This window comes from Ranitomeya imitator, chromosome 4 (assembly GCF_032444005.1).
Source record: "Ranitomeya imitator isolate aRanImi1 chromosome 4, aRanImi1.pri, whole genome shotgun sequence".
In the NCBI taxonomy this organism is placed as follows: Eukaryota; Metazoa; Chordata; class Amphibia; order Anura; family Dendrobatidae; genus Ranitomeya; species Ranitomeya imitator.
The window spans coordinates 152,077,913-152,104,723 of record NC_091285.1 but is presented as its reverse complement, the minus strand read 5'-3'; the positions used below and the strand labels follow the sequence as shown (position 1 = coordinate 152,104,723).

The window sequence follows — 26,811 nt, the reverse complement described above, 5'->3', positions numbered from 1 at the left end:
AATTCATCATCTTTCCCCATCTCACTTGACCCCCCTTTACAGGGCTATCCATCAAAATCAATGGCTGCTCACTCACAGTCCCGCAAGTTTGCTGCCTCAGGGTAATGTGTGACTCTGCTCTCTCCTTCAAACCACATATCCAAGCACTTTCTACCTCCTACAGACTGCAACTTAAAAATATTTCCCAAACCTCTACATTCCTTAACCAAGAATCTGCAAAAACACTAGTGCATGCCTCCATCATCTCCCCCTCAACTACAGCGACCTCCTGCTCTTTGGCCTTCTTTCTAACACTCTCGCACTTTTTCAATCTATCCTAAACTCTGCTATCTGACTAATTCACCTGCCATGCACACTACTCTCCTCTCTGCCAATCCCTTCACTTACTCCCCATAAAGACACCGGTTCACAACCGTAACCATTAATACAAAGTCATCCGCAACCTGTCTCCTCCATACATCTCTGACCTAGTCTCCTGGTACTTACCTGCACGCAACCTCCGATCCTCACAAGATCTTTTTCTCTACTCCACCCTTATCCCCCTCTTCCCACAATCGCGTACAAGATTTCTCCCATGCATCTCTGGAACTCTCTACCACAACATATCAGACTCTCACCTACTGTGAAACCTTCAAAAGGAACCTGAAGACCACCTCTTCAGACAAGCCTACAACTCGCAGTAACCCTCGTTCCACCACACTGCTGCATGACCAGCTCTACCCTCACCCATCTCATGCAGACTGGGAGCCCTTGCAGGCAGGGTCCTCTCCTCTCCCCAGTTGGTGACTTGTATTTTTCATGATTATTATACTTGTTTTTATTATGTATACCCGTTTTGCATGTGCGCCATGGAATAAATAGTGCTATAATCATAAATAAGAAAGTGATAGAACAGGGGACAAATACTCATTTCTTTTTTGATCAATCAAGATTTTTTTCTAAAATGAATAAATGTCCGGTCACCAGGAGGCTACAGTATATTCTACTATAATATACCATTTTCTACATACATTTGGTCTCATCAGAAAAGTGAAGAATAATGGTAAATGGTATAGAAAAGGTCTATGGTGATACAAACACATTGTCTTAACATTGCTCTATGGATCATGTATCCCCTTAGTTAGGGGCAGACCCTTTGGGTCTATTCACACATCAGATTATGTTGCAAATATATCTGCGGATGAATCCGCTCTACTGAATGATTTCTGCAAGTTCCACTAATAAGGCTACTTTCACACTAGCGTTAACTGCAATCCGTCACAATGTGTCGTTTTGCAGAAAAAACGCATCCTGCAAAAGTGCTTGCAGGATGCGTTTTTTTCCCCATAGACTTGTATTGACGACGCATTGCGACGGATTGCCACACGTCGCATCCGTCGTGCGACGGATGCGTCGTGCTTTGGCGGACCATCGGGAGCAAAAAACGCTACATGTAATGTTTTTTGCTCCTGACGGACCGCTTTTTCCGACCGCGCATGCGCGGCCGGAACTCCACCCCCACCTCCCCGCACCTCACAATGGGGCAGCGGATGCTTCTAATGATAGATCACTCACTGAGCTGCTTGCTGCAGATTAACAAAATGACTGTTTTACCTGCTGCAGATCACTCTGAATGCCGAGTCCGGTCTATCCCCAACTACATCACTGTATTCCTATGAACACTGTGCATAAGCAGTAATGAGGGAAGGGTTATTCAGAGCTCAAAAGCTCATGAATATGGCAAGTTTACTAGTCTCTATTGATTACCTACTTTTGATAAAACCGTAATATTATCAAAACTACAGCAAGCAGACCAATACAGGATATCGCTGAAATCGAGGCCTTTGTCGCTATATTATCTCGCTCTCAGATGAGGTGGCAGACAGAGTCCCTTTAAGAGTATAATTCTTCAATTGAAAAAGATCAGAAAAAAATGGAGTACTAGTAATTCAAAAGAGGAGGCCATGTATTCTAATGAGTGTTCCCAAAACCAATCACTGAAGATCAGATACAAAGATCAGAACCGATAGTTATTTCTGATGTCAATAATGGACTGTGAAGAAGGGAAATCTGAAGGGGCGGTGGAGTAATACAAAACAAATCTGTCAGCGAAGCACACTATTGCCGAGAACGCTGCCAAAACCCACCTCACCCAGAAATTAGCATGAAGTGTGACTATAGGGCAGGCAGCAAATACCAGAAATATTTTCCTGCACATATAGGCTACACCCCATCCCCCAGGAGAGTCATGGCAGCCCTCAGATAAGAGTTTATTCTCATGCAGGCTCTGCTGCTTATCTCATCTTACTAGAATACATCCTGTCAAAGCGAATATGTGTTGTAACCATGTGATCAGAGGCTGCCCGAAAAACCATCTAATATACCGTAATGTGCCGCATTTCTATAATCCTAGGAGCCGGACAGGAACAGGCATTTCAGGTTTCGCCCATCGAAACGGATACCTCTCTCCACTGACCTGGCACAATCGAAAATTCAGCTTTCACTAGGAAACACAGACTGATCAATTGCTCCAATGGTCACAAAGCTGACTAGTATATCACAGCATTGAGGTGAACAGAAAACCTATTGAAAGAGGTAGCAGACCCCAAAAAGAGAGAAGTCACAGTCACGCATCACGTATTTTTGTAAAAAAACAAAATCCTACTTTCCATATTTGCAGAAGACACTGTTCCTTTTTTTGTTTATAACCCAAAATATGTGATATTAAGGTCTATTTAGAAGGGTTGTTCCCTGCCGGGCTGTCAAAATCTGCATCCATGTGTACACCAGTGGCAGAGGGCTGTGTGCCAGGTGTGAGGAAGTGACCAGAGTTATATTTCCGAGGGTCGCTATCGTATTGAGGTCGCGGGAGTGCATTGCAGTCACAGGCATAGCTGTGATTGAAATGCAAAAAAAGAAGTGTTGGTTTTGGGCAAGCCATTTGTCCAAGGCAGACTCTGGAAAACCTGCCATGGGCATTTATTTTTTAAATGGACTACAGGATGGTAGTGGGGTGGTCCGTTTCCTTCCTGGATGGGTTTTCCACTTGGCCTATGGCCACAGGTTCCTTGTAAGAACCCCTGCAGCAAAGGGTTGGGTGTGTCAGTCTTGTTTTGCAAACCTGCAGAGCAGAAGGCTCTGCCATATATTCAGCCTATGTGAAGCAACAGAGCCAAAAGGCCTGGCACACCTCAGCACAAACGGCGGTGCAGTCACCCACGGCAACAAATCCCAGACTATCTTGATTCCCGGCTGCGTTCCAGAGGATCCTATTTACTTTGTTTTGTGAGTACGCTGATTATTAAAAGATACTATTTTGAACTTTTCCTGGGTCATTGACTGTCACACTGCACCAACCCCGCTGCTCTACACAGGACAGTCATATACAAAAGCACTAACAGAAGTAAGGGAAACTGCACACAGTGCAGAGCACAGGGGCAGCGCATTGTCCTTGTCCATTTACTGCTGCTATGTAACACTAGACTGCCATTGTCCTAGAACCTTGTACACAGCGCTAAATAATAGCATTGTACTAGTTGGATCACTTCTATAAGGATCAGCCAACATAAGAGACACTGTCAGTACACGAAGCTGCATCACCATTGTTTCCCATCACACAAAGCCCAATCATGTGTGATGATGATGGGCATTATGCCAAGGACATATACTGTAACTGACAATGAAACTATGGAAGTGTTAAAGACATCCAGTTGCTATTAGATGAGAGATTTCAACTGAACTTTTTTATTCTGAACCCATTATCAAGTCTTTGATTTTCACGACACACAAGAACATACAGTCTGTAAATCACTTACATGGATGTATCTTGGTTACAGCCAAAGCTGGTCTATTCCTCAGAAATCATAATTGGCTGGTTTTTGTTGCAGAAACACTGGCATTTTATAATGCTACAGAACATATTTGATAGAGACATGTACTATAAAGATTATGTTCCCACGATGAGTATTTGATTTATTTTCCAGATTTTCTGCACCTACTGGCACTTGTGTTTAATTTATTGCATTTTTTGTGTATTTGTTATTTTATCACTTTTTTGACACTGTGGCTTTTGTCTCTTTAGTATGTCATGTGTTAAACTACTTTTTTGTTTTTGATACGTCCTGCTGGTATTTGGCTTTGAGAATTTTATTATTGACACATTCATGTGCAGATTACATGTGTTTTTCTAGTGTGTTATTTTCTTTTGGGGGCGGGGTTCTTTTACATGTAGATTTTCCTCATCTAATGCAACTCTATGGGAAAAATCAGTACATAAAACTGGAGCATACCCACAAGAAACATACACATTTTGTCGATTTCATACACGCTTGACAGGTCAGCTTACGCGGAGTTAAAAAATAAAAATATACATCTCCCAGAAAGTTTCTATAAATCTCATCAACTTTGCTAGAACGGTAAGAAGCTGCATTTTTTTTTTTGTAGAATGGAAATGTGCGGCGTTAAGAACTCATCATGGGAACTTACCCGAAAACAGAGAATCCTTAGATCAGGGTACATTGTAAACCAGTAAGGCTATGTGTACACGATGCGTTTTTGATGCATTTTCGCAGCGTTTTTTACACGCATAAATGCTCCAAAAACGCAATGGAGTACCAAAGCAAGATAATTAAATGAGAATCCTGATGGAGAACGATCTATCTGGAAGCGTTCCACAGGTTATTACTGTATATTAGGGGAACGGAAGGGGTCTGTTCAGGTGAACTTTATTTTGGGATTTCTGCTTTTCTTTCCTTTGTGAAAATAGTTTTATTGAACACAAACATAATTGTCTGCACATTACAAAGAGGAAGACTGAAGAAACATTGCTAAGTGTAAAAGCAGATCCTGTAGCACTGAGTCTTAAAGGGGTTTTCCACTTTCAAAAACAGAAAACTACAGTTATTCACTTTCTCGGACTTCAGCACTGGCTCTCCACTACTGCTGTATACTGACTGCAGCGGCAATGTCACGACTACAGTGCATGTCACCACTGCAGCCAATCTTTGGGCTAGGGTGCTAGTGCAGTCAACAGCAGCAGAGCTGCGGAGCTCAGTGATTGTGGCTTCGGCGGTGGTATGTGCTGCAGTCGTGGCATCACCGCTGTATAGATATGGATGGATATTCCCCCATACGCAGTTTAAAACCAGGATTTATACCAAATACCAGTTTTTACTGTATGAACAGCTCAAAATTCATATGGTAAATCCATTCGGTTCTCACTCAAAGACTGAAAATGCAAGTAAGACCTGACGTGCCCCTCATCTGTGTCTCAGGGAAGACGCCCGCTGGCTCCTTATCACCCCCTGCACACTGGCATGACACCGCCAACAATAAATGGGCATTTTGGCAGACAGCGAGTCTTAGCATTTCATCCAAAACAAGGTAGCACAGATGCTAAGGAGGGCATTTATCAAGGCTTTTGCATGCATTTTTTGTGTGTTAAAAAGTCACATTTTATTGCATGCTGCTGTAAGGCAAATATTTTGGATTATTTCAATATGATGCTGCACTTACCAATTTTCAAAAGTAGGCAGGTTCATTATGCAAATGAGATTTAGCCCCTTAAAAACAGTCAATACACCTTTCAACTGACCTGAGATATAAAAAGTGAAAATGCAGCAGTTGTCACCTGTACACTATAGCCGACACGCAGAAGGATCAGCCACGATTGGTGTTCACACCATAACTGCTACTGTTAATAGTGGCGATATCTAGATGCTTGGTTAGCAAACTATGTGATAGCAGTGTTGTTGACCAAGTAGTCAAAGTAGAGGTGTAATATAAACATATATAGTGTATAGATGATGGCCCGCATCAGGGTATTCTAGAATATATGTGTATATGTGTATATATATATATATATATATATATATATATATATATATATATATATATATATATATATATATATATATATATATATATATATATATATATATATAATCAGCCACATAGTACAGGCCACGACATATTCTAGAATACCCGATGCGCTAATACAGGCCATTAAGTATATAACAGTGGCCACGTAGTATATAACACAGCCCAAACAGTATATAACATTGCCCACATAGTATATAGCAGACACACAGTATATAACATTGCCCACGTAGTATATAGCAGCCATGTAGTATATAACACAGCCCACGTAGTATATCACACAGCCCACGTAGTATATCACACAGCCCACGTAGTATATAACACAGCCCACGTAGTATATAACACAGCCCACGTAGTATATAACATTGCCCACATAGTATATAATAACACTGCCCACGTAGTATATAATAACACTGCCCACGTAGTATATAATAACACTGCCCACGTAGTATATAGCACAGCTACGTAGTATACAACAGCCCACGTAGTATATAGCAGCCATGTAGTAGATAACGCAGCCCACGCAGTATATAAACACAGCCCACATAGTATATAACACTGCCCACGTAGTATATAGCAGCCATGTAGTATATAACGCAGCCCACGAAGTATATAACAGCCATGTAGTATATAACGCAGCCCACGTAGTATTTAGCAGTGTGGGCACCATATCCTTGTTAAAAAAAAAAAATAAAATAATTAAGATAAAAAATAGTTATATACTCGCCCTCCTGCGTCCAGCAAAGCTCTGCCGATGCGCGCGCGGCTGCCGCCAGCTTCCGTTCCCAGGAAGCATTGCAAAATTACCCAGATGACGTAGCGGTCTCGCGAGAAACATTTGCTGGATCAGTTTTTTTTTTTTGTTTTTTTTTTTCACAAAACGACCCATTCAGACAGAAAAAGAAAGACGGGAAGTGTGAAAGAGGGGGTTAAAAAGTTGCAAACGCCCTTCACTATGGGAGTGGCACAAAAAAAGTATACAATTAGTTCACAAAAAGTATATTCATATGTGGAATTTTTGTAGCATTTTTTAGCTCCAGCATATTTTGTGTAAAACATGTAACATCTACTATATAATTGTCTAAGGGTCACTTCCGTCTGTCTGTCACGGATATTCATTGGTCGTGGCCTCTGTGTCATGGAAATCCAAGTCGGTCAAGTGGGCAAAACGCCCACGACCATTGCCACAACCAATCAGCGACGGGCACAGTCCGGCGGCAACATGGCCGCTCCTTCCTCCCCTCCAGTCAGCGCTCACACAGGGTTAATGGCAGCGTTACTGGAGCACGGTGTAACGCACTCCATTAACGCTGCTATTAACTCTGTGTGACCAACTTTTTACTATTGATGCGGCATCAATAGTAAAAAGATCTAATGTTAAAATAAATAAAATAAAAAATCGTTATATACTCACCGTCCGTCGGCCCCCGGAACAGGAACAGACCTTTCTTGCTCCTCGCGACGCTCCGGTGACCGGTCCATGCATTGCGATCTCGCGAGATGATGACGTATCAGTCTCGTGAGACCACTACGTCATCATCTCGCGAGACCGCAATGAACTCTGGAGACCGGAGCGCGAGAGGAGCGACGGTAACTGCTTTGCTTGGATCCGGGGGACAACAGAGGGTGAGTATATAACTATTTTTTATTTAAATTTTTTTATTTAAATTTTTTTATTTTTATTTTTATTTTTTTTAACAGGGATATGATGCTCACAGTGCTATACACTACGTGGGCTGTGCAATACACTACGTGGGCGGCCGCGAACAATCAGCGACAGGCGCGGGATTTGAACCACGCTTCGCTAATTGGTCACAGCCGGCCGAATCCTGTGTATTCAATGTATTATTCTACAATCTTCATAAATAAACTATATACATATTGTAGAATACCCGATGCGATAGAATCGGGCTACCATCTAGTATAATTATAATATATATATATATATATATATAATATACACACACACATTTTTTTTTTTTTCACTTTTTGCTTACCAAGATTTTGATTGCCACAGATGTTTTGTAGTAACCCCTTCCCATTGTGCAACATAGTATACAAAATGTTTGACAATATATTATTGTGCAGAATTGGAAGGGTTATTGCAGAACATCTTAAGCAATTCAAATCTTAAAAAGAAATGGAATTTAAAAAAAAATAGGCAATTATATAGTAGAAGTACTAAGGGTCACTTCCGTCTGTCATGTCTTTCTTTCTGTCTGGCTCGTATATTCATTGGTTGCGGCCTTTGTCATGGAAATGCAAGTCGCTGATTGGTCTCGCCAGCTGCCTGTCATGGCTGCCTCGACCAATCACCGACGGCCACAGTCAGATTAGTGCCTCCCTACTCCCCTGCTGTCAGTGCCCGGCGCCCGCTCCATACTCCCCGCAGTCAGCGCCCGCTCCTTACTCCCCTCCAGTCACCGCTCACACAGGGTTAATGCCAGCGGTAACGGACCGCGTTATGCCGCTGGTAACTCACTCCGTTACCGCCGCTATTAACCCTGTGTGACCAAGTTTTTACTATTGATGCTGCGCATGCAGCATCAATAGTAAAAAAAATCTGTTACAGTAAAAAGATCTGTTACAGTAAAAAGATCTGTTACAGTAAAAAGATCTGTTACAGTAAAAAGATCTGTTACAGTAAAAAGATCTGTTACAGTAAAAAGATCTGTTACAGTAAAAAGATCTGTTACAGTAAAAAGATCTGTTACAGTAAAAAGATCTGTTACAGTAAAAAGATCTGTTACAGTAAAAAGATCTGTTACAGTAAAAAGATCTGTTACAAATAATAATAAAAAAAACGTTATTCTCACCCTCCGACGTGCGCCCTCTCCTCGGCAGTGCAAGCGGCAGGTTCCGGTGCCAAAGATGCCATGCAAGAAGGACCTGCCATGACGTCACGGTCATATGACTGATGTCATCACAGATCCTGCGCTCATACCAACCCTGGGACCGGAAGCTGCCGCGTGCACCGCACACAGGCGCCAGGGGCCCTCGGAAGGTGAGTATATGTTTATTTTTTTATTTTAAGTCTTTTTAACCTGTTACATACGTGGCTGGGCAATATACTACGTGGCTGGGCAATATATATATATATATCAGAGGCAGAAGGTCTTTACTGCAAGCCATCACATAGATGTATCCTAATCGCATGGTGAAAACAACATGCAAACAATTATTCTTAAGAAGTAGTAGCAAAAGAATCTACAAGTTGTCCTAAAAAAAACCCTGTCTTCATATACCTCACCTAACAGAGAAAAAAAAAAAAAAAAGATATGCGTCTCTGAATGCAAAAAACAGGAAAACTACTAAGAGTGCCTCAATTTGTACTGATCAACAGAGTAAAGCCAAAATAGATAATCCAGCTCCACTCATTTTCGCATTGGAAAATGAGGGGGTCGGCAATACAATGTCTACAGATATCTGCAAGCTGGTGTGAGCGAGCAGCCAGACAAAACACTCCTAGTTATTGCAATACAGGAGAGTGCTACCTGCCGCCCGTGCACATCAGCCAGCAGATAACTGCAGAAGTGAAATCACCAGCCTCACTCACCTCCTGATGGAGTGGAATATACATGATAGTGATGAGCGAGTGTTCTCGTTGCTCGGGTGATCTCCGAGTTTTTGTAACTGCTTGGAGATTTCGTCTTTGTTGAAGCAGCTGTATGATTTATGGCTGCTAGCCAGCCTGAGTACATGTGGCTGGTTGCTAGGGAATCCCCACATGTATTCAAGCTGTCTATCACCTGTAAATCATGCAGCTGAGGCAAGGAAAACCAAATCTCCGAGCAGTTACAAATACTCGGAGACCACCCGAGCATGCGCGGAAAAACCCGAGCAACGAGTATACTCGCTCATCACTATACATGACCAATGTGAAGTCATTGTAAGTGCAAGAGTTTAGGTTCACAAAGAGGCAGAGATAGAAGAGGCCCTCTGTGCAAGAACTTGCACTTTGGAGGTAGAAGTGAGCCCCCTTACCTCTTTAAGCTCAGCGTGACTGCACAGGTTGCACTAATACCAGTCTGTCATCGTAAATTTGTTTACTGTAAACGATACCTATGTACAGCACCATGGAATTAATGGTGCTATATAAATAAATAGCAATATTGCTGCACAGGGCTCAGGAAGTAAGGGGGCCCATTTCCACCTATAAAGCATGAGGAATAGTGCATTTAGATGAGTCATTGGGCTGCAAATGGCCCTGTTCTTGCACAGGGGCCCTCTTCTGTCTGTGTCCGTGACAGTGAAACCTAGAAAATTAAGGTGCAGTATTTTTGCCAGTCTTGTTCAAATTAATATCTTTAACATCAAAACTACCACAGAAAATACAAACACTTAGGACCCTAGTGATGGAAAAGATAGGGCTTCACCATGCTTTAATATTAAGCAACAGTTGAATTAAGGAGTCTTAAACAAGGCGTTGATGAACAATAGGCAAATGTTCCAGATTTGTTACATAGAAGAAAACAATGGATCAAAAGGCAGTACATATTTGTCATGGAGGAAACTGGCTCAAATACACGGCTTCCTCCTACAATGCCGAGCCGTCCGAGTGGACATTTGTGGAATTTTGAACTGTATAAAAGGATGGGAAGAGATTGGAAGGGGATCACTGGGAAGACTTTGGCTGCTTTCACACATTAGTTTTTTGCCGTCAGGATAAATACGATGAATTCTGAAAAAAACGGATCCGGCAAAAGTTGCCGCCAGATCTGTTTTTTTCTCATAGACTTGTATTAGTGACGGATGGTCTCACATTTCATCTGTTTTTTTTGCCAGATCCGCCGAAAATTGGTTTTCCAGCGGCCAGAAAAACGGACATAGTAACGTTTGTGTCCGTCAAAAAAACAGACAGCGATCCGTCGCTGTCCGTCATTTGCTAACGTGAACACGTTCATTATGTAGTATGTACACAAAAAGAAAAGTTCCAGTCTTTGCTACAAATCAAGGAGCCAAATTCTTCATATATCCCTAATAAAATAGAAAATATTTGATACTTAACGGGTAAATTACAGCGGGTGGATCGCGATTCCACACGTGGCTATTCCAGGCACATGTCAGCTGTTCAAAACACTCACTGTGCTTGATTGGCCAGGAAACTCGCCTGACCTTAACCCCGTTTAGAATCTATGGTGTATTGTCAAGAGGAAGATGAGAGACACCAGACTCAACAATGCATACAAGCTGAAGCCTGCTACCAAAGCAGCATGGGCTTCCATAACACCTCAGCAGTGCCATAGGCTGATCACCTCCATGCCACGTCGCATTGATGCAGTAATTGATGGAAAAGGAGCCCCGACCAAGTACTGAGTGCATTTACTGAACACACATTTCAGTAGGCCACCATTTCACATTTTAAAATCATTTTTCAAGCTGGCATTATAAAGTATTTTAATTTACTGAGATAATGACTTTTGGGTTTTCATTGACTGCAAGTCATAATCATCAACATTAACAGGAATAAATACTTGAAATACATAACTCTGTAATGACTATATGAGTTTCACTTTTTGTATTGAAGAACTGAAACAAATTAACTTTTTGATGATATTCTAATTTTGTGAGAAGCACCTGTACACGGGCAATCTACGCATGTTTTGTGGCGCTCTATCAGCTGCAAAACATGCGTGCGGGTACTTGAACATGTCACTCAAGCACCCGCAATACTCGGTGCATACCTGAGCACCCTAGACAAACTTGAGTAACAAGAATTTGCACTCATCACTACTAAGCACCATAACTTATTTACATGTACTATTAGTATTTACTTACTGCAGGGTATTTGCTCATTTTGTTTTTATCCTCAGTTCTGGTATTCTACTAATATACTGGTAGCTTTTCCTGCAGTTTATAGGGAAAAAATGCTGGAGTTTCACTTTAGGCTTTTCTTTAGCAAATAAAGCTTTAGTAAAACCGTCACTCAACTACTATGAGCAATTTACGCATTCCCATAACTATAACAAGAACAGCAGGATCTCATAATGTACACTGCTTAAAAAAAGGGATCACTTAAACAACAGAATATAACTCCAAGTAAATCAAACTTCTGTGAAATCAAACTGTCCACTTAGGAAGCAACACTGATTGACAATCAATTTCACATGCTGTTGTGCAAATGGAATAGACAACAGATGGAAATTATTGGCAATTATCAAGACACACTCAATAAAGGAGTGGTTCTACAGGTGGGGACCACAGACCACATCTCAGTACCAATGCTTTCTGGCTGATGTTTTGGTCACTTTTAAGTGTTGGTTGTGCTTTCACACTCGTGGTAGCATGAGACGGACTCTACAACTCACACAAGTGGCTCAAGTAGTGCAGCTCATCCAGGATGGCACATCAATGAGAGCTGTGGCAAGCCAGTACACCAGGAGACGTGGAGGGGGCAGTAGGAGGGCAACAATCCAGCAGCCGTACCGCTACCTCAGCCTTTGAGCAAGGAGGAACAGGAGGAGCACTGCCAGAGCCCTGCAAAATCACCTACAGCAGGCCACAAATGTGTATGTGTCTGCACAAACGGTTAGAAACTGACTCCATGAGGATGGTCTGAGTGCCCAACGTCCACAGAAGGGGTTGTGGTCAGAGCCCAACACCATGCAGGATGCTTGGCATTTGCCACAAAACACCAGGATTGGCAAATTCGCCACTGAGGCCCTGTGCTCTTCACAGATGAAAGCAGGTTCACACTGAGCACATGTGACAGACATGACAGAGTCTGGAGACGCTATGGAGAGCAATCTGCTGCCTGCAACATCCCTCAGCATGATCGGTTTGGCAGTGAGTCAATAATGGTGTGGGGTGGCACTTGTTTGGAGGGCCGCACAGCCCTCCATGTGTTCGCCAGAGGTAGCCTGACTGCCATTAGATACCAAGATGAGATTCTCAGACCCCTTGTGAGACCATATGCTGGTGCAGTTGGCCCTGGGTTACTCCTAAAGCAGGATAATGCCAGACTTCATGTGGATGGAGTGTGTCAGCAGTTCCTGCAAAATGAAGGCATTGAAGCTATGGACTGGCCCGCCTGTTCCCCAGACCTGAATCCGATTGAACATATCTGGGACATCATGTCTCGCGCCATCCACCAACATCACGTTGCACCACAGACTGTCCAGGAGTTGGCGGATGCTTTAGTCAAGGTCTGGGAGGAGATCCCTCAGGAGACCATCTTCCGCCTCATCAAGAGCATGCCCAGGCATTGTAGGGAGGTCCTACAGGCACGTGGAGGCCACACACTACTGAGCATCATTTCCACTGAAGTTGGATCAGCCTGTAACTTCATTTTCCACTTTGATTTTGAGCATCATTCCAATTCCAGACCTCTGTGGGATATTAGTTGTGATTTACCGTATATACTCGAGTATAAGCCGAGAATTTCAGCCCATTTTTTAGGCTGAAATTGCCCCTCTCTGCTTATACTCGAGTCATTCCCAGGGGTCGGCAGGGAGGGGGAGCAGCAGCTGTCTAATAATACTCACCTGCTCCTGGCACGGTCCCTACACGTCCCTGGTTCTCCGGGCGCTAACAGCTTCTTCCCGTATTGAAGAGGTCACATGGTACCACTCATTACAGTAATGAATATGGACCCCACTTCACTCCCATAGGGGTGGAGCCGCATATTCATTACTGTAATGAATACAGGAAGAAGCTGCCAGCGCCCCGAGAACCAGGGACCGCGTCAGGAGCAGGTGAGTATGACGGGGGGCAGTGCACGATATTCACCTGTTCCTCGTTCTACCTTCAGCGCCGCTGTGTCTTCCGCGTCCTCTGCACTGAGGCTCAGGTTAGAGGGCGCGATGACGCAATTAGTGTGCGCCGCCCTCTTCCTGAGCGTCAGTGCAGAGGACGCGGAAGACACAGCGATGCCCAGCGGTGGAACGGAGGACAGGTGAATATACCAAGTTCCGGGGGCCTGACCGACAAGATGTATGTGATTTTTTTTTTTTTTTAAATCGCAGCAACAGCATATGGGGCACATCTCTCTATGGAGCATCTTATGGGGCCATGTGCAGCATTATATGGGGCAAATATCTCTATGGAGCATTTTATGGGGCCATCTGCAGCATTATATGGGGCAAATATCTCTATGGAGCATCTTATGGGGTCATAATCAGCATTTGCGTAGCATTATATGGGGCATATTTTAATATGGAGCATCTTATGGGGCCCTTCAAACTGTACGGAGCATTATATGGGGCTCCTGATTCAATATGGATATTCAATAACAATTAACATACTGATGTCTCAATTAATTTTACTTTTATTGGTATCTATATTTATTTTTGACATTTAATGGTAGCTGCTGCATTTTCCACCCTAGGCTTATACTCGAGTCATTAAGTTTTCCCAGTTTTTTTGTGGCAAAATTAGGGGTATCTGCTTATACTCGGGTTGGCTTATACTCGAGTATATACGGCACGTTGATAATTTTTAGGTTTTATTGTTCTCAACACTATGTAATGAATAAAGATTTTCAACAGGAATATTTCATTCAGTAATATCTAGGATGTGGGATTTTAGTGTTGCCTTTATTTATTTGAGCACTGTATATTAGGGAACGGTTTGCCTCCTAATTATCAAGTAATGGACAATAACAATAATCCAAACTAGCTTAGTTGACATGTGAGCTCATGTATTAGTCCAGAGCAGACGGTCACTAAAGCACAAGTCATGACTTGCTGTAGTTGGTTACCATGAGAAGTCCCAAAGATAAAATTCCACTTACGGTATTTCTCAAATGGAGTGTTCATATTCTGTTTTCTTTTTTTTTTTTACAGAAATTCCTACCATTTACTCTTGTCAAGTTGGAAATTACTATTCGGCAGCTTTCTGCAAGCCCCCATGACTCGCACCTCAACAGCAAAGAAGAAATGCATATTAGCCAGTACTTCATTAGCTATAAAATTAGATCAGATTTGAATGAAAATACTGCCCATTTAAGACCAACACAGCGCCATTAGTAAAGTGGTGTCAAGGAGATTCTATAACAAGAAAATAAAAAATAAAAATAGATTCCCTTTAAATATAACTATAAGTAGGATCAACCCACCTAAGCTGTCTTTATGGGCACGTAGGTCATAGGAAGCTGAATAATATGATACTTTAATAACTATGATCCGATGTTTTATTCCAGAGATATTCACATTTTTATTATGTACATTAGCTGTTAAGGTCTATAGGCGGGGTACAGATCTACCTGAGTGAGAATCTGCCTCCAGAGGGTATTTTAAATTAAAGGGGCCGTTACCAGTGTGAAACATGTGATGACTGACAGTCTGGTCTCATGATCTACAGGTCTTACATTGATAACACCTCCTTTCATTTATAAGCAGCTCTGGAGGCTGATTCTCAGGAAGACCAGTGTCCGACCTATAGACCTTATTTACATATTAAGAAAAATATGGATTTCTCTGGAATTAGACAAGATCAGCTGTGGAGGATATCCACTAATAAAACATAACTTTTAATAATAAATACTAAAAAATGCACACCCAATAGGACACACAAAAAAATACATATAAAGTGCTCAGGTGAACCAGTGCCCAATATTAAAAAATGGTTTGATCTCACCCAAGCTGCCGGACACTGTATAGTTCCGTATGACACAGTAGAGATCCACGTAGATGAGAAGAGGCAGGGCTAAAGTAATATATCTACCCTGTAGCCCCTATGTAACTCCTGTCCTAACAAGGACAGGCCCCAAATGGACCTAGCTCAAAGGGACCAGCCCACCCAATGTGTATGAAGGCAGAGTCCCAAATCCTCTTGAAATATAATTTCTTCCTCCCTACGCGTTTCAACTCCGGTCACGGAGAATCATCAGGGGAGTCATTATGGAAATAAGTGCCAACGGGCACAGAGATTGTCAGTCCGTATAGTGTATGGGGCCTGCAGTGGCTAGGCATCCCAAGCTGGAGGTGTCCGTCTGTGTCCACAGTCTCTGGTAGAATGGTATTCTACCAGAGACTGTGGACACAGATGGACACCTCCAGTTTGGGATGCCTAGCCACTGCAGGCCCCATACACTATACGGACTGTATTCTACCAGAGACTGTGGACACAGACGGACACCTCCAGCTTGGGATGCCTAGCCACTGCAGGCCCCATACACTATACGGACTGACAATCTCTGTGCCCGTTGGCACTTCATTCCATAAAGACTCCCCTGATGATTCTAAGTGACCGGAGTTGAAACGTGTAGGGAGGAAGAAATTATATATTTCAAGAGGATTTGGGACTCTGCCTTCATACACATTGGGTGGGCTGGTCCCTTTGAGCTAGGTCCATTTGGGGCCTGTCCTTGTTAGGACAGGAGTTACATAGGGGCTACAGGGTAGATATATTACTTTAGCCCTGCCTCTTCTCATCTACGTGGATCTCTACTGTGTCATACGGAACTATACAGTGTCCGGCAGCTTGGGTGAGATCAAACCATTTTTTAATATTGAGCACTGGTTCACCTGAGCACTTTATATGTATTTTTTTGTTTGTGTCCTATTGGGTGTGCATTTTTTAGTATTTATTATTAAAAGTTATGTTTTATTAGTGGATATCCTCCACAGCTGATCTTGTCTTGAGCCAGAGGGTATATGTATGGTGTGATCTCCACACACCTTTGCTTCTCTTCTCTGGAATTAGACATCGGATAACAGTTATCAAAGTATCATTTGATTCAGCTTCCTATGACCTCCACGACCATATTGGGGGTTGAGCTTACTATATATCCACTTTAAACATAGAGCTCCATGTAACCCCAGACCACTAAAAATGCTAGCAACCTATCCAACAGCTTACAGAATCTGTTTGTAGGATACTGAGCGTATCTGATGAAGAAGTTGCTGTGGGACTGTCTTTAAATCAAGCTGTATTTTCACCCAAATCTTTATTTATTTTGTATCCCACATCTATGTGTAGCCTCAAGACCACTTGTATCTGACTACAGACAAAAAAAATAGGAGCATGTCAACAGATTTTTCTTCCCTTTTCTTGTCTTTACAACATATTTGCACTAGCTCATATCCTGGTATATGACCAGTCATCATTTCCTGTAATGTGCTCAGCATCTTTTGCAAATGTTCACAATGTTCCTTGCGTGGATAACAGATCTTTTCAATAGGACATAACTATAATACAAGTCTATGACCAGACATAAATGTACCCTCATCTTGCCGATTTCTCCATTTGATGGGGATGTTCCAGCCTGGAATATTACTTTTTGATCATGGAATCCAGCTGCAGAGACCCCTTTACGAATCAGGAGAAAAGAGGGGTTCAGTTCCCTTCTGCCTTTTTTCTTAAAGGGAACCTGTCACCCCGTTTTTTCAGATTGAGATAAAAATACTGTTAAATAGGGCCTGCGCTGTGCGTTACAATAGTGTAATACAATATGTAGTGTACCCTGATTCCCCACCTATGCTGCGAAATACATTACCAAAGTCGCCATTTTCGCCTGTCAATCAGGCTGGTCAGGTCAGGTGAGCGTGGTGACATCGCTCTTTTCTTCCCCAGCTTTCCGTTGGTGGCGTAGTGGTGTGCGCATGTCCAAGTTCCGAATCCCCTGCGCGCACGTGAAGAAACAGCGCGCGATCTGCGCTATTATCCCTGTCATCGGTGGGGGCGGCCATCTTCCTGGGGCCGCGCGTGCGCAGATGGAGTGCTCTGCTGCACGGGGCTTCAGGAAAATGGCCGCGGGATGCCGCGCGTGCGCAGAAGAGATCGCGGCGGCCATTTTCCCAAAGCCAATGAGTTACGCAGGGATCAATCTGAAGGAGTGGTGGACATGCCACAGATTCAGGAAACCCTCTTCCTATTGTGGTGGGTTTGAGAATTTGGACTTGAACCTAAGAACTAATACATACCGTTAGCATTTACCATGCACATAACAAGAACACCGAGTCTCTGCAGGTGTAACTAGGGTGTACTTAGAGGGGTTCACCCCTTTCAGAAAATACCGGTCCCAAAGCAATAGGAATTATCTCACCCTTCCTGGGTCAACCTCTGAGTGTATGCTGCTGCTTGCGGTATCCAATACAGGCTGCAGCCAATCACTGCACTCAGCGGTTCTGCCTGTATAGATGGAATGTCCCACTCACGGCACAGAGTTCACGGACTGGATTCCATGCTGTTAACGTCATGTCAGTGCAGTAGCCAATACCAGGAATATGTTTTATTTTTGTTTTTTTTCCAGTTACAAAGTACATGTAGTAAAAAATAAATAATGAAAAACAACCAATTCACCTAAATTCATCTAGCACTAGTCAATGTGTTTTGCTATCAAGTCACAGTCCAGGCAGCTGCGTATACCGCCATGAAACCAGCAGAACAGGAAAGAGGACTTGGCTCTGGATATAGGAATTCCCTGAGGTGCACACTGGATACATGTCACCTCCATGACAGATAGTAATCCACTGTTTACTGCTGACAAATCATTGGATACTAATGGAGCGTGCCGTGGCCTATTATTACTGACAGTTCTGAACTAAAAATACAACAGATTAATATTACCAGCAACATCAATAAAGAAAAAGAAAAAAAAAAAAAAAACAATCTCCCACGATTAAAGGTGTAATCCTCGAGAGGAAAAAAAAAGCAGCAGTAATTTACATGGTATATAGTAGGTAAAATATCACTGTAATCCTGCCTAAGAAATAATGTATTCATACAGGTTAGAAAAAGCCATGTCCAAGGACAAACTGACAAAGCGGTTTCCTATAGCAAGCGAAGATCTTCATGCATGTTTTTTCTGAGTCCACATTCACACGTTCAGTTTTTTACCTCAGTATTTGTAAGCCAAAACCAGGAGTGGGTGATAAATACGGAAGTGGTGATGTGTTTCTATTATACTTTTCCTCGGATTGCTCCTCTCTTGGTTTTGGCTTACAAATACTAATGTAAAATACTGACCAAATTCTCAACGTGTGAACACGGCACAGATACTGAGGTAAAATACTGATCAAACACTGAACATGTGAACACGGCACAGATACTGAGGTAAAATACTGACCAAATAATGAACGTGTGAACACGGCACAAATACTGAGGTAAAATACTGACCAAATACTGAACGTGTGAACACGGCACAAATACTGAGGTAAAACACTGACCAAACACTGAACATGTGAACACGGCACAAATACTGAGGTAAAACACTGACCAAATACTGAACGTGTGAACACGGCACAAATACTGACCAAATACTGAACGTGTGAACACGGCACAAATACTGAGGTAAAATACTGACCAAATAATGAACGTGTGAACACGGCACAAATACTGAGGTAAAATACTGACCAAATACTGAACGTGTCAACACGGCACAAATACTGAGGTAAAACACTGACCAAATACTGAACGTGTGAACACGGCACAAATACTGAGGTAAAACACTGACCAAATACTGAACGTGTGAACACGGCACAAATACTGAGGTAAAATACTGACCAAATAATGAACGTGTGAACACGGCACAAATACTGAGGTAAAACACTGACCAAATACTGAACGTGTGAACACGGCACAAATACTGAGGTAAAACACTGACCAAATACTGAACGTGTGAACAAGGCACAAATACTGAGGTAAAATACTGACCAAATAATGAACGTGTGAACACGGCACAAATACTGAGGTAAAACACTGACCAAATACTGAACGTGTGAACACGGCACAAATACTGAGGTAAAATACTGACCAAATAGTGAACATGGCACAAATACTGAGGTAAAATACTGACCACATACTGAACGTGTGAACACGGCAGATAGAGAGGTAAAATACTGACCAAATACTGAATGTGTGCACGTGGCCTAAGATGGATTCCGCAGACATGGGGACTGGCATGGACTTCTGCCACGCTGATTTTCCCTTCTATCAGCACAGGGCCAGCCTAGCTCTACAACGTTGTATTGTGACAGTAATGATGTTAGATGGGATGTGCCCCGCAAATACTCAGACCTTCAGGCGTATCCCCATCACAGGGATATGTCACTGCATTCATATAACTTGGGTCACCCACAGATCTAGACAATTACTGGACTCCAAGTACCCTTTATATTTTTCTTCTGCCAGTCAAAAAAGGGTCACTATATTACAAATATAATTGTAAATTAAGACTCTGCACTTCATTACCATTTTTACACAATGGGCAAACAGTACCACATTTTTGTAAATGAAAAACCATTGTGACCTAGACCTTCGGGCAGTGCATCATTTTAGCAGTCCTAGCTACAGCACTAATGTGAGCCCCGTAGAAGGGGGCACTTGGGATCATTTTGCCTTTATTACATTTTATGTTATTCATTTTTAAAGTTGTGGTACACTCCATTTATCAGTTCCTTTTTCACACACCCCCATTTTCATAAGGTTCTTTTAGGCAGTGGCAACAACCTTCTAGAATGATTCTTCACAAGGTCATGTGATAAGGCAGATTTTGGTAACAGGACGTTGGCAGTTTAGGCGGGAAGCGGGCAGCTATTTAAAGGGACACTGTCACCTGAATTTGGAGGGAACAATCTTCAGCCATGGAGGCGGGGTTTTGGGGTTTTTGATTCACCCTTTCCTTACCCGCTGGCTGCATGCTGGCTGCAATATTGGATTGAAGTTCATTCTCTGTCCTCCATAGTACACGCCTGCACAAGGTGCAATCTTGCCTTGTGCAGGCATGTACTACGGAGGACAGAGAATGAACTTCAATCCAATATTGCAGCCAGCATGCAGCCAGCGGGTAAGGAAAGGGTGAATCAAAAACCCCAAAACCCCGCCTCCATGGCTGAAGATTGTTCCCTCCAAATTCAGGTGACAGTGTCCCTTTAAACCTCTGCTTTCTGGATCTGGAGCTGTCTGACTGAAGATTTCTACACTGAAGCATCTCCTTGCCCCTATTTAGTTGTTATTTGTTTTCGGTCGCGGTGTTTCTTTTGAGGGGGTCGCCCAGCTAATGCTGGGTGCACAGAATTTTAATGTATTGAGGTAATTTTTGGTACAATTATTTATTAAATATTTGATTAAAATGTTTTACTATTTGAATTTACTTTGGGTAACCCTAAATAAAACACTGCAGCCTTTATGCCAACTTCTGTTTGTGTCTCAGAATTTTTTTCTTTCCATGATATTTAGACTGACAAGTTATAGGCAAGTCTGCACCCTTCTCTCGCCAGTCCTGGAATCCTGGTTGGGTCCTCACCAGCTCGGATCTAATAGGCTTGGCCTTAGTCAGATGGTCTGTCGGCCATTGCTTGTCAAGGAGCCAATATAAGGAAATATTACCATTTCAGAATGGGGGTTTTCTTCATAGTCCAGGACTCATTTCCTTGGACAGTGGGTAGCTAAGGTATAGTGGTGCAATAAGAAAACAGTGAAGGTAATGGAGTTCTACAGAAGCAAGCATCCCCTTCATTCTCAGAATCGGTAGCGGTCCTGATGGTCGGCCATAACATTGGAACAACGCTGTTATTTATCTGCTCAACATGGAAGAGACAAAAAAACAAAAATAATGAAATATTCAAAGTGGTTATGAGCTGAAGGTGAGGTTCTCTCTACAGAGTGTCCCCATAGTCAGGTGGACTTTCCTTTGTATCCTTCATATAAAAGATGCCAAAGGAAAAAAATCAAAGTCAATTGACTGTACATGGCAGATGCAGACGAGCATGTTTTCGGTCCCAGTGCGATCCAACAAAACCTTGAATTGCAAATGGACCAATGTTATTCTATGGGGCCATGCACATGTCAGATTTTTTCTACATGCCCAACTTTGATGAGATATTCAGATGGCACTCTGCCATGCAGGTCAATCGTACTGCACTCGGATGACATCTGCATTAAGTCAGATATTCACAGAATGGCAGTATGGAGAAGATGAGGATTTTTTTTTCCTCCATCCTCTCCTCATCCGAGACAAAAATACACAGAGAAAATGGGAGACGTTTATTAGCATCCTGGATAGGACCTGTGCACAGTATATACCGTATGGGAATAAACATATTAGAAATAGGAGGAAACCAATATGGCTAAATAGAGCTGTAAGGGGCGCAATAAGGGACAAAAAGAAAGCATTTAGAGAATTAAAGGAAGTAGGTAGTGAGGAGGCATTAAATAAATACAGAAAATTAAATAAATTCTGTAAAAAGCAAATCAAGGCAGCAAAGATTGAGACAGAGAGACTCATTGCCAGAGAGAGTAAAAATAATCCTAAAATATTCTTTAACTACATAAATAGTAAGAAACTAAAAAATGATAGTGTTGGCCCCCTTAAAAATAGTCTGGGTGAGATGGTGGATGAGGATGAGGAAAAAGCCAATATGCTAAATGACTTTTTTTCATCAGTATTTACACAAGAAAATCCCATGGCAGACAAAATGTCTAGTGATAAAAATTCCCAATTAAATGTCACCTGCTTAACCCAGCAGGAAGTGCGGCGGCGTCTAAAAATCACTAAAATTGACAAATCTCCGGGCCCGGATGGGATACACCCTCGAGTACTGCAGGAATTAAGTACAGTCATTGATAGACCATTATTTTTAATCTTTAAAGACTCCATAATAACAGGGTCTGTGCCACAGGACTGGCGTATAGCAAATGTGGTGCCAATATTCAAAAAGGGAACAAAAACTGAACTCGGAAACTATAGGCCAGTAAGCTTAACCTCTACTGTGGGTAAAATCCTGGAAGGCATTCTAAGGGACGCTATACTGGAGTATCTGAAGAGGAATAACCTCATGACCCAGTATCAGCACGGGTTTACTAGGGACCGTTCATGTCAGACTAATTTGATCAGTTTCTATGAAGAGGTAAGTTCCGGATTGGACCAAGGGAACCCAGTGGATGTAGTGTATATGGACTTTTCAAAAGCTTTTGATACGGTGCCACACAAAAGGTTGATACATAAAATGAGAATAATGGAGATAGGGGAAAATATGTGCAAGTGGGTTGAGAGCTGGCTCAGGGATAGGAAACAAAGGGTGGTTATTAATGGAGCACACTCGGACTGGGTAGCGGTTAGCAGTGGGGTACCACAGGGGTCAGTATTGGGCCCTCTTCTTTTTAACATATTTATTAATGACCTTGTAGGGGGCATTCAGAGTAGAATTTCAATATTTGCAGATGACACTAAACTCTGCAGGGTAATCAATACAGAGGAGGACAATTTTATATTACAGGATGATTTATGTAAACTAGAAGCTTGGGCTGATAAATGGCAAATGAGCTTTAATGGGGATAAATGTAAGGTCATGCACTTGGGTAGAAGTAATAAGATGTATAATTATGTGCTTAATTCTAAAACTCTGGGAAAAACCGTCAATGAAAAAGACCTGGGTGTATGGGTGGATGACAAACTTAAATTCAGTGGCCAGTGTCAGGCAGCTGCTACAAAGGCAAATAAAATAATGGGATGCATTAAAAGAGGCATAGATGCTCATGAGGAGAACATAATTTTACCTCTATACAAGTCACTAGTTCGACCACACTTAGAATACTGTGCACAGTTCTGGTCTCCGGTGTATAAGAAAGACATAGCTGAACTGGAGCGGGTGCAGAGAAGAGCGACCAAGGTTATTAGAGGACTGGGGGGTCTGCAATACCAAGATAGGTTATTACACTTGGGGCTATTTAGTTTGGAAAAACGAAGACTAAGGGGTGATCTCATTTTAATGTATAAATATATGAGGGGACAGTACAAAGACCTTTCTGATGATCTTTTTAATCATAGACCTGAAACAGGGACAAGGGGGCATCCTCTGCGGTTGGAGGAAAAAAGGTTTAAGCATAATAACAGACACAGATTCTTTACTGTAAGAGCAGTGAGACTATGGAACTCTCTGCCGTGTGATGTTGTAATGAGTGATTCATTACTTAAATTTAAGAGGGGACTGGATACCTTTCTGGAAAAGTATAATGTTACAGGGTATATACACTAGATTCCTTGATAGGGCGTTGATCCAGGGAACTAGTCTGATTGCCGTATGTGGAGTCGGGAAGGAATTTTTTTCCCCAATGTGGAGCTTACTCTTTGCACATGGGGTTTTTTTGCCTTCCTCTGGATCAACATGTTAGGGCATGTTAGGTTAGGCTATGGGTTGAACTAGATGGACATATAGTCTTCCTTCAACCTTAATAACTATACTATACTATACACTGAGCGCAATTTTCTAGGAAGAGAAAACATACAAGTTAATGGGTGTGTGGAAGACATCTGAGTGCAGTCCAATTTCTACGGACTCATACAATGGAGAAGACATTTTGTTCTCAAGGTGTGCCCTGATTCTATCATCCGAGAACATCGGATCACACTATGCTGACACTGATCAGAGTGCCATTAGCCTAATCGGCCTGATACGCCCAGATGAGGGACTCCACGGTTGTGTGATCCTATCCTAAGACTGACAACCCCACAAACAGGCAACACCCAGTTGTCAAATAGTCTAGGAGTAATATCAGAGGGATAAGGCACCATGGAACTGTAAGAGAAGATGCTGGAGAATGATTATTTCTCTTCTGAGACGCATCAGATGGTGAACGGAGCACTACTCTAATTTCGCCCCATTACCCTGCTATGTTTTACATATACAAAAGAGAATCTGTTAAGTGGATATGTGGGCGTTTCAGGCTCAGAGATGATCACGGTTCCCGCACAGCCTTGCACATCCTTTGGCTCTAGTCAATGCAATCTGCTTCCAAAAACATTACAACCGATTAACCTAATGGCAAAGAGGGAAACACAGAAATAGGAAATTTATTGTATATCCACATGAGCCGGACACGTGAAAGGGTCAGAGGTGGGATCTGTCAAGGTTAGCCAGCGATATTGGCAAATTACCGAAGTGCATGTTCCTCCTTATCCGCCTATGAATGCTGTACAGAAAAGGTCAAGTGGGGCGGCCACCAACGAGACTAATACAGATGATGGGCCAGTGTACACAGAAGACAGTGGCACCTTGGACATCACTATATTCACATGCCCTACTATGCCCATGCATTGGGGGCACAATTACTGTGGGTACCATAGAGGCACATCGGCTTCATGCAGACACAGATGATAGGACATAGGCACAACTGTACATACAGTATACGGACAGTCACACCTTCCTGTACATTAGGTGCCTGGCAGCACCAGATCACAGGATCCCACTGCTAGAGGATTCCCTGCAGCAGCTCACAGGGAACAAGTAGTGGCACAAGGCTGGTAATGCCAGCATGGGATGTGCCCACCCAGCTGATGCAGCCCACCATACGGATGGCATGTCCCAACCACCTGATGCAGACCACCAGCCAGATGGCATGTGCCCACCCAGCTGATGCAGACCACCAGCAGGCTGGCATGTGCCCACCCAGCTGATGCAGACCACCATACAGATGGCATGTGCCCACCCAGCTGATGCAGACCACCATACAGATGGCATGTGCCCACCCAGCTGATGCAGACCACCAGCCAGATGGCATGTGCCCACCCAGCTGATGCAGACCACCAGCAGGCTGGCATGTGCCCACCCAGCTGATGCAGACCACCATACAGATGGCATGTGCCCACCCAGCTGATGCAGACCACCATACGGATGGCATGTGCCCACCCAGCTGATGCACACCAGTAGCCGGATGGCATGTGCCCACCCAGCTGATGCAGACGACCAGCCTCACACCTGCCCCATGACACTGACAGCTCCCGCGAGGTCTGCATTACTAGTGATGCTGTACATGGCAGGGTAGGGGGCACACTGCACTTACTCTTATGCGCTGCCACCAGGGACTTGCCATCCTTGATGAGCTCCTTGATGAACTTGTTGGTCTTGTCCAGCTCAGTTTCGTGGGATTTCAGCCTCTCCCGGAATTGCGGGCTGTCCAAGTAACAATCAGTGAACTCCAGTGGGGGCAGCCCCATCTTCCGCCTCACCGAGCAGCAACGACGAGAGCAGGCAGCTAGCAGCGATCAGATGCAGGAGCCGTGCCCGCCTGTGAGAGGCGCCCCGGGGCTCAGGACATGCTGGCAGCGCAGCCCGGGAGCTGCAGTCATTGAAAGTTTCCGTGCGCAGGGCGGCGCTCAGGCGGCTGCGGGCGTGTGCGGAGGGAGCCCGGCTAGTGATGGCATCCGGAGGCAGGAGGAAACCAGAAGTAGATGGGGCCTCTCAGATAAGGCCGTGTGATCTCATGGCCACTGGCCGCCACCTCCCAGCGAGCTCGGCCCAGACACCTCCCACCGGTGCTGACAGCCGCCCCGCACCGCCCTCTGCCCGCACACCCCCTGAGGAGGAGGAGGGCGCACCCCGAGCAGGGCACCTGGCACCGCACACCCCCTCTGCCCCGCACACCCCCTGAGGAGGAGGGCGCACCCCGAGCAGGGCACCTGGCTCCGCACACCCCCTCTGCCCGCACACCCCCTGAGGAGGAGGGCGCACCCCGAGCAGGGCACCTGGCTCCGCACACCCCCTCTGCCCGCACACCCCCTGAGGAGGAGGGCGCACCCCGAGCAGGGCACCTGGCTCCGCACACCCCCTCTGCCCGCACACCCCCTGAGGAGGAGGGCGCACCCCGAGCAGGGCACCTGGCTCCGCACACCCCCTCTGCCCCGCACACCCCCTGAGGAGGAGGAGGGTGCACCCCGAGCAGGGCACCTGGCACCGCACACCCCCTCTGCCCCGCACACCCCCTGAGGAGGAGGGCGCACCCCGAGCAGGGCACCTGGCTCCGCACACCCCCTCTGCCCCGCACACCCCCTGAGGAGGAGGAGGGTGCACCCCGAGCAGGGCACCTGGCACCGCACACCCCCTCTGCCCGCACACCCCCTGAGGAGGAGGGCGCACCCCGAGCAGGGCACCTGGCTCCGCACACCCCCTCTGCCCGCACACCCCCTGAGGAGGAGGGCGCACCCCGAGCAGGGCACCTGGCTCCGCACACCCCCTGTGCCTGCACACCCCCTGAGGAGGAGGAGGGCGCACCCCGAGCAGGGCACCTGGCTCCGCA

The 26,811-nt window shown here is 44.2% G+C and overlaps 1 protein-coding gene across 2 annotated transcripts in view; it reads right to left on the bottom strand.

Annotated features, from left to right (window-relative positions):
* The window catches only part of ARHGAP26 (Rho GTPase activating protein 26), a 590,718-nt gene extending 564,465 nt beyond the window's left edge, over positions 1 to 26,253 (bottom strand). Inside the window, exon 1 of one of the 2 annotated variants that reach the window (XM_069764052.1) lies at positions 25,579 to 26,253. In XM_069764052.1, coding sequence (XP_069620153.1) covers positions 25,579 to 25,732 — 154 coding nt within the window. In that variant the 5' untranslated portion in view covers positions 25,733 to 26,253. The remainder of the gene's footprint in view (positions 1 to 25,578) is intronic. The other variant, XM_069764053.1, reaches the window with a different exon arrangement.
* Between the last annotated feature and the right edge of the window lie 558 nt (positions 26,254 to 26,811).